Below are 9,353 nucleotides of genomic sequence, written 5' to 3'. Positions count from 1 at the left end.
ATTTTTGTTTTCTAGATTTCCTTCAATTTGCCTTCATATGGTCTCAATTGTCTGTTCAATGCATGTGCAAACACTTATTTTTTGTTGTTTACAAAATGGTTAATGCAGCGTACATAGTACTACCAGGACAAATGTCTGATGCTCTCTTAATTGTTATATATTGTTCTGTTTATATCTGTTCTGGTTGAATGACCGGTGTTTCTGAAGCATGTCTGATGATGATTTCTTCTTTTCTTCTTGTGTGTATCACTTGGGATATTCCAGGGAGAGACGTGTCTGGGAACCCAGCCTTTTGCAGTCACTCTCTGCACTGAGATTACAGCGCCGGGCTATTTGTGTTTCTCCTCATCCCTGTTTCTCTGTCTCTCACTCTCTCCAGCTGGTGTAAATGACTGCTGCTGCCTCCCAGAGCAAGATAACCTGCTCAGTCAGCTGGAGCCCCCTGCGGACAGCTGTCTCGCTTTTAGCTGATGGAAAACTGCTATAAGCGCTGAATGGAAGAGCGTGGAGCAGCGACCATACCGGCACGAGGAGCTGCTGCAGCAGCAGCCACAGCCAGCGAGGACTCTATTGTTCCCCGGTGTTAAACAGCTTTTCCTTCCCAACTGCCATGCACAAGGGCGGGAGAGAGGTTTGCGGTCCCTTTCTCCCCGCGAAGAGGTTCTGAGGAGGGGAGGATCTTTGGAGGAGGGTTTCGCGGCGGTGCTGCGGGTTTTGGAGGCGGCAGCGGCGGTGCTGCTGGAGGCATGGGGCTGAGCGAGGGCAGCGCTTCTCTCTGCCCGGCTCCGGGGCTTTCCGCCCTGCCCGCCCGGTGCGGGGGAGTTCTGCTGCTGATGCTGCTGCTGCTGGCGAGCCGGGACACTCGAGCACAAAGTGAATTTCAAACTTCATCTGTGTATTTGTGGAAGACTGGTAAGTCAGGGTGCTGTGATAACGCAACAGCAGCGTGTTGAGTTTTTGTTGTAAGTGATAACCTTTTTGTGTGCTTTGTGTATGTGGAGGGAGAAAGTTAATCTAAATAACTAATGTTTACTGGCAGGATTATAGGGGGAAAATAGGTCATCCTACAGGATTCCACCATCCAGGCAAAGATTGCAATTAAAAAACTCCACATTTGTGAGTCTGTGGCACTGTTACTGAGATTTCTTATATATTTTTTCACTCTGTTTAGCAGCTCCGTGTTGTACATAAAGGACAGAGCATTAGTGCCTGTCGTCAGTGAGAAGGAACAATTATCACAATTGGAGTCAGCATTGTTAAAAGTGCTCTGAACATACTGAATTTTCACAAAGAAAGATGTGATTCAGCACATCTAATCTCTGTGTCCTGTGCTGACATGTAATATATTTGGTGTGGTAATTGATGGGGAGTTGGGTTTGTTAAATTTAGGTTTATTCCACGGTATATAGGACACGTGAAAGCTAATGATGGATTAGGTGAAATAATCCAAGTGATGCCAGATCTCATAACCAAGGAGCCAAAGGCAAATAGGCTGTGTGGATTCAGCACCACAGTAGATGGATAATTTCCCCTACTTTGATCCTAATGAGTTACGTGTCTGTTTTAAAGATTGCATAGTCATAACAGTGTTTCAGCCTTAACTCTGCATTGAAAATCAGTGGGGGATTTTCCTGTGTCTATTAATATATTGCATTAATTCAGGACTTAAGCAGTGATGAATATGTGCATTTTAGCTGTCTTGATACAGTTGTAGTTCAAATGCAAGTAGACTCAAACTCTCATTTAGGAAATTTAAAAATTTCTGACTGGGAAATATTTCACATTGGCTTTGGCAGTTAGCTTCCTTTTCTGTATGTTGCCAGGAACAAAACAATCCAAAAAGTAGTAGATTTGTATAAAAAGTGGTTTTTCATTAAAGGGTAATACAATAATAGGAGAGATTGCAAATTAATCATTTGTCTGAAAAATAACTTGGAGAAGACAGTCTCTTTCCTAGATGGAGGGACACTGCTTTCTGCAACAGAAGCAGATCAATTTACAATTACAGTGATATCCTGAATTTTTTAAGAGGCTCCATCTATCCAGCTGCTCAGAGAGGAGATTAAAAGGAAATTCATTTAAACAAGAAGACAAGCTTTCCAATAACACTAGAAAGAGAAATCTGAAGAAGGGAAAATCCTTTGCAACTTTCACTTCTGACTGCAAGATGGGTTACACAATGACAGTGACCTTTTTTCCCCTTTAAATTGTTGACAAATTAAAAACAATTTACAGTTCCATTACAGATCTGTAAATGTTCAACAGACACTTAAAAAGAGATGATATATATGCACAGGTTTATGGAAAGGCACAGTAATAATACAACACTCTCATAAAGCATTTCACGTTTACCCTAAGTTGCTAGGCATCAGCAGAATATACTCTCCAGCATTTTATTATGTCTCCATTTAACAGTGGATTGTAAATGTTAAAACAGTAACATAGTTTGAGGATAATAATAATTCTAGTGAACTACTACTTAAGAACACGTGCAATCAATTTGCTATGGACTTAACTCTACTTGCTTTGCACATAGTACACGTGATCTGAAGTCATGTCTGATAAACCAGCACCAAGGAAACTGCCTTGGCTTTTGTCTTCCCCCCGTTTCTCCCTTCCTAGCAAAGACTGCTCTTCAGAAACTTTAGTGTAGGACAGGTATGATCCAATTACTTTGCCTGATGAAGAGCTAGCTCTTCCCTTCATCTTCTGTGACATCTCTTGCCTGTTTTGCCTACAGTAAGAAATATTGCAGCCATAACATCAGTGATGAAATGGAAACACGATGAAAAACAAGTAATGAAAAACAAGAGTGGCTCTTTTCAGATGATGAAAGGCAAGATGCAATGAATAAGACACCGCATCTGTGGTTGGCTCCAAATTAAATTTTTGCGCTCTTTTTCTTAGCTGTGTGTTGAATTATTTTGTTTTCCCTCTCTCCAGTTGTGGGAGGATCTAGGAAGAATTGCTGGTCAGTGGTCTGAAGTGACATGTGGTATGGGATGTACAGAGTTCAGCTAAAGTATCAGAGAGAAAAACAAAACTGAACAGTAGTGAGCTCATGCACTTCAGATGGTATTTTCCTTCTCCTTCTGTGAATGAGAGAGGTCAGGACAATGTGGCTGAGACTTTGTCAAGGCAATTAGCTTGATTATAGGCCTTTTGGGACCTCTTATGTCCATTTTTTGAGAACCATGCTATTTTTGTATTGAATTTAGCCTGTCATCAGCTTTTCTAAGTGCTGTTCATGACCTGCAGCTCTCTTGTTTTTATTTCTAAAGGTTTTTGAAATAATGTCTGCTCTGTGTCTTCTATACTGCTTTACTGCCTTATGTTTTCTTAAGGATGCCCTTGACAATAATCTGCAATGGTTATGAGGTTTGAGTTGAGGCATGCTTTGTTTTATATAATAATAATTTCCTTTTTTTTGTTTTCTTATGTTTATGGGGTTTGAAAGGTTTTTGTTATTGTTGTTTTGTTGGAAAAGAGGGGAGGAGTGTTCTAATTCAAATTTGCAGTGTTTGCTTTCAATCCATGAAAAGCTCTCAGAGGACCTGATTTCCTGTTTACTACCATCCTCCTGTCTGCTACCATAAAAATCTGAGGTTATTGCAATACTCAGTTTAACCATTTGGAGGTTTAGTTATCTTTGGTTCAACATATACAATGTTGGAAATAATCTGCTTTGAGCAGGCAGGTTGAGCTAAAAGTTGTCTCCAGAGGTCCCTTCTAATCTCCACCCATCCTGTGATCCCTGAGTCATTTTTACTTCTCCAGCTGAAAAGGCTTTGAAATTTTGGCTTTTGTTACTTTTTTTTGATCTCTTCAGAGAATGGTAATTTGGTTTTCTGGTGTGTTTAATGGACATTCAGAGTTTTGAATGGCATTTAAATAAGCTTAGTTGATTAGAGCTTCAAGTGATTGAACTAGGTTTCTCACCAAACTTTCTCATTCCATTCTGTGAGGACCTGGTGTATGCATTTTATTTGGTTACAAATACACAGATGCTTCATTTTGTGTGTTCACTGGGAAAGCCATCTTGGCTTTTTAACATAAACTAAAGCAAAGTAATGAAACAGCAAGATTCCCAGAGCTGAGTCATGGTGGGGATCTGTTGATGATCTGAGCTTCACAGCAGCAGCTTTTAGCTACTCATGGAAGAGAAGCTGTGAAACTGGGGACTGGTGATTATATTGGTGTGGGGCTGACACAGACTGCCAAGTGTTGAGATATTTATGTTGAAAAGATTTTTAAATGGCATGTTTTGTTCATGAGTAATTTCCTTTCTCTGATTTAACTGATTTCATTTGCAATGAGCAGCTGTTTGCTTGAAGTTCTACACTGCTACACTGAACTTCTGGGAGTTTTTCAAATGCCTTAACTTTTCCTCTTTGCTTTAGAATTTTGCTGGATGTTATTGAGTTTAATCTGAAGGGGAGTTGTCAAGACTGGAAGAAGGCTTTTCTCAGTGTTGCCAAGCAATAAAACAAGAGGCAATGGGCAGAAACTGATGCACAGGGAGTTCCATCTGAATATTAGGAGCAATTTCTTTACTCTGCAGGTGACCATACACAGGAACAGACTGTCCAGAGGGGCTGAAAAGTCTCCTTCACTGGAGATATTCAAGAACTGTCTGTGTGCAATCCTGTCCTGTGTGCTCTGGCATGACCCTGTTTTGGTGGGGAGGTTGGACCAGATGACCCACTGTGGTCCCTTCCAGCCTCACCCATTCTCTGGTTTTCATATTCAAAGACACCTTAGGATCTTGTGATACTGCCCACCGTGGGCTCAGATATTGTTGTATCTGTAAGTTTTGCATAGAACAGTGTGATGACTGTGACTCCTAAATGAAGACACCCATGAAGTTTTCACTTTTTTCCCTTTACATGGAGATGCATACTTTTCTTAGCCTGTCATGTCATCTTGCAGGACATATATTTACCATTCCTTTACTCAACTGACTAAGCTTAGGTGCTTCTTGGCCCATCAGAAGTCTCTTTTACTTCTTTCTACCCTCTCCTTCATATGTTTTTGTTAAATGAGTTCACATGCTGATCTGTGATGCGCTGTGTGGCTGTTTACAGTTAGTAAGATATATATATATATGTATGTATATATATGTATGTATATGTATATGTATATGATATGTTGTATATATGATATATAAATTATATGCTGATTAATTACTGAAGAATGCACAAAATCAGCAAGATTTGATCTCATTAAAATTTCATCTTCCAACAGCTTGAAGTAGTGCACACTACACCTTTGAAGTGGAAGATGCAGCATTGGATTAATATCTCTGTAATAAAAGAAGTCATAAGAAAAAAAAATCCAGGAGGCAGTGCCTTGTCCATTATTATTTGTTTTAAAGACTTGATCAGATCTCAGACAGTTCAGACAGATGTAGCTCTGCAGAATTATTTTAAGTGTCTGCAACTGTTGATACCAAGACTTGGTCTTTGGTGTAACAATTGCAGTTGGACGTTTTCCTTTCTTTTTAACAAGGGTAAAACTTGAAATGGGTTTTTTGTGGACAACAGTGCTGTTTTAAAATTAAAGTGGAAAGAGGAAAAAGGCATGGTTTCCTGAAGAGAGCAATTTAGTATCTATATTTTCCTGCTTATGCTGTGTCTCCTAGATGGGAATTGGTCCTTAGATGATAACTTGCTCAACCTTTGATGCAGTCAAGAAGTAGAGGAAAGACAATAATATGTGTGTAGGCAACATACAGAATATCATTGGTTCTTTAGGGGTAGTGGAGGCCTGGAGTGAAACAGGGGGCCAGGTGGTTTCCACTGGGGCCAGAGGGGTGTTGCAACCTCTGCAGGCAAGAGCTCTTTTTAATCACTTTTTGGTCTTTTTCAGCAACAGCATCTGTATAGGATTTATTCTTGTTCCATTGCACAGGCAAGAGGGCTACACAAAGGCCTCCTATTTCCATAGCCTGTAAACAAATGTTTTTTGTTTCAAGGTGTTACTTTGTCATCTTGTAACCAAATCACCCTTCACTGCTTGATAGGAACTTGGGTCTCAATACTCTTCTGATTTTCAGCCTCTTGGTTTCCTACTTACCCAGAGAGAGCATCAAATACATCTGTACCATTGCATCCCTGTCAGGTTTTACATTCTAAGGGCCAAATCTAGCTTAAAAATAGTTTGGTTCGAAAAGTGGAATTTCCAGCAGTTCTGAAATTCCTCTTCTAACATCTTTGTTGCCTAAAATCCATAAAATCACAGAATAAAAAGTCTATTTTATTTTCCCTGTGTATGACCCTAGGACTGTCCTATTTTCACTGCACTGAGTGTTCCTATCTGCCTGAGGACGACAGAAGTCCTTCCTAGGACTGGCAATCCAGCAGGCATTTCAAATTGTACCTAAATGCACACTGACAGGAATTAGCAGAAGGGAAGAGGGAGAGAGAAAAATTACCTAACCAAACCTCTGATTAAAGCAAGCCTTTCAAGGGCTGTGTCATCCTGTTGGAGCTGTTCCGTTACATAGGTGAAACTCCCCCATTTGTTCCAGTATTTCTTTGTTTTGGGGAGGGAGGGGGAGGGTTTTTTGTCTGGTTGTTGGGTTTTGTTTTTGTTGTTATTTTTTGTTGTTTGTTTTTAAAACCTGAGTAAAGACTCTTTGAAGTAATTGTACCTTGAGACTGAAGACAGAAAAGCCTGTGTCAGTAACTAGGAAACTCCTGATTTTAAAGAGATTATGAAGAAATGATCTGAAGAGGAGGATTAGATGCTAAGGCAAATGCTAAATGAGAAAAAGATGTTTTATCTTGAGGCCTAACTGTCAGGAAGGGAATTCACATATGATGATGAAAGAGGGCAGTGAGGACCTAGTTATGGCATGGTGAACTTCAGCTGGTGCCTGCATATCCTTGAGAAGAGAGGTCTGTCAAGGTTTTTAAACTGTCATTGATTGCAAAAGGTGTTTTTGGGGATTCATCTTTTTGATTCTCTGGTCTTCAGCTACACAATAAGATAAAAAGAATATTAAGAAAAACTGTATTTCATCAGCTTTTCAAAGAATAAAAATCATTCAAGCAAAATGTGCTAAAGAAACATTACTGCTAAATATAAATGATCCTCCAGGATAGAATCTGATTAAGTGTTGGTTACACATACACTGCATAAATTCATATTAATTAGAATTTATCACTTTTATTACACTCTGTTATGTGCATCTAAGCAACCACACTCTTTGCTGTCATCTCCCAGTAAAATCTGATTTTATGTAGTCAAATAGGGCTTGTCTATCTGGGTCTTGAATAAGGCTGTATTCATTTTCATTAGGCATGTTCATCACTGTTGCTCTTTGCCCTCACTTATAAAATATCCTTTCAGATATTTTATTCAAAAGAAATTTTGCAAAGCATGCATTAAGTCTTTGATTAATGCAAAAGACTTGTAGTGCAGCCTGGCAACAGAATATTTGGCAGAGATGCAGAAAATGGGTTCTTTAAGGAAATTATTTATAAATGTTATTTAGTATTCTGTCCTTATTTAACAAAATCAAAGTAAATATTTAAATGTTTGGATAAAAATGTTGTGCTGTGAAATTCTTTTTCCTATGCATCTACTTTGCCATATTTGAAGTAGGAAAATAGAGAAGTGTGGCTGATAAGTGTAAACCTCTAGTTAAGATAAACAAGTACTATGTGCTAGGGTAATGGTTGATTTCACTTGGAGGATGGCATTTTGAAGCTGTCAGACAAGTCAAAAATGGTAGTAGGTAATGTACTGGTAGCAGAGGATGTCTGGATTGTTTTTAGCAAGTGCCCTGAAGTGCTTATGCTAACTGGATCAGCTCAATCCCTCAGCTCATAGGGATGCTGGAATAGGAGAGTGCCTCAAAAGCTATGGGTTTTATTCTGCAGGCTGGGATCCAGTCTTGAATTAATTCAGGTTTTTTAATGCCTTATAGACCGGGGTTTAACTTTACAGTTCCCTATTTCACTGGATGTCATTTTTTTATCCTGCGTGTCCACTGAGCTCTGCAGATAACAGAGTGTGTATCTTTTAACACAATAACTCCAGATTTAACAGAAAGCCCAATTCCCATAAGAGAATGTACAGTATTATCAAAGACAAGTAAGAATCAATATTTGGAGTTAAATTTTTCTATGGTATAAATTAAACTAAACTTAATTAATTGTGCATTAAACTTGGTATTGTAAGTAATTTCTGGGGTAAAGGAAAATTCAAATATTTATCTTGTTTTTTGAGACGTCCTGGATTCACATGTCTTTTTTTCTTCTATTCTTCTGTGGTCTCTTCAAAAACAAGTCTTCTCTTTGTAACAGGGCAGAAAGACCCTTTTTCTGGATGCATGTCCAGTCAACATCTGCTTCTCTTTCATAGACTAGTGAAGCTGAAAAAAGTGGTGGGTTCCTTAGGTGGGCAGAGATATGTTTAAATTCTCAGTAACAGAAGTTTAAGATCTGGTGGGTTTGTGTAGCACCACAGAGAAGGTGAGGGGCTGACAGAGCCCACAGTGGGAGGCAGCAGTAGCATTGGCTTGGGTTCTGTTTATGGCTTCTTCCTTCTTCTTATGTCTGTTTCTGTCTAGTAAGGCAGAAAAAATATATGGAGTCGCTAAAGTAATGGAACAATTAGAAGAGAGAACCATGTAGAGAAATCCTAAAAACTGATATTATAAAAGTTTTCCTAAATAATCATAATTTAAATAACTGTACTATGTGGCTATTAAAACTCAGTCAAATGAAAGTTAATGCAAGCACTTTTGTTACTGCTAGCACAAAATATTCTCCCCTAGGAAATCCCAATGCTTACCATTTTCATATGAGTGCTGTACAGTGTTAAACTTATCAGTGTCTGGAATTTCAAACAAAATCCATCAGCCATTTATTGTAGCAATCAGCACGTTCTCAGCATTAATTAGCACTCTGATTTTTGGTGCTGCTGACATTGCTCAAAGTCATCAGTAGACCACAATAGCTGGAGGTTTTTAAATTGCTTTCTGTACTTTGTGAGCATTTCCATGAGTGTTTTGGCATTTCATGTCTGTGGAATAGAGAAGGACAATCTGGTGTGTTTGCATGGATTCAGGGGAGGAGGGCCATGAGATGCAGGTCTTATTGAGTGGCTCAGGTGGAGGTTTATGTGTGATCTCTTGTGAATGATGTTGTAAGAAGCAAGTTTTCCAATGTCCAAATACCAGTAAGAGATTTCCATAGGTATTTTGAAGGGAAAGAGATTGTGTGACCATTCCTTGCAGTGTTTATTATATTAAGTGAGTTTGAGGGTACTCATTGGAAAGGGTTTCTGATGTAGTGAGACATTTTTAAGATTGATGACATCCACTAATCCATTAAGAAATTTCT

At 39.0% G+C, this 9,353-nt stretch overlaps 1 protein-coding gene across 1 annotated transcript in view; it reads left to right on the top strand.

Annotated features, from left to right (window-relative positions):
* The first annotated feature begins 589 nt into the window (after positions 1 to 589).
* Positions 590 to 9,353, top strand: part of THSD7A (thrombospondin type 1 domain containing 7A) — a 189,075-nt gene continuing 180,311 nt past the window's right edge. The window contains exon 1 of the mRNA XM_050971430.1: positions 590 to 912. Within this exon, the coding sequence (XP_050827387.1) occupies positions 747 to 912 (166 nt within the window). The 5' untranslated portion in view covers positions 590 to 746. The remainder of the gene's footprint in view (positions 913 to 9,353) is intronic.

This window comes from Serinus canaria, chromosome 2 (genome assembly GCF_022539315.1).
Source record: "Serinus canaria isolate serCan28SL12 chromosome 2, serCan2020, whole genome shotgun sequence".
Classification (NCBI taxonomy): Eukaryota; Metazoa; Chordata; class Aves; order Passeriformes; family Fringillidae; genus Serinus; species Serinus canaria.
The sequence above is the reverse complement of the archived record's forward strand: the minus strand, read 5'-3'. Positions and strand labels throughout refer to the sequence as shown.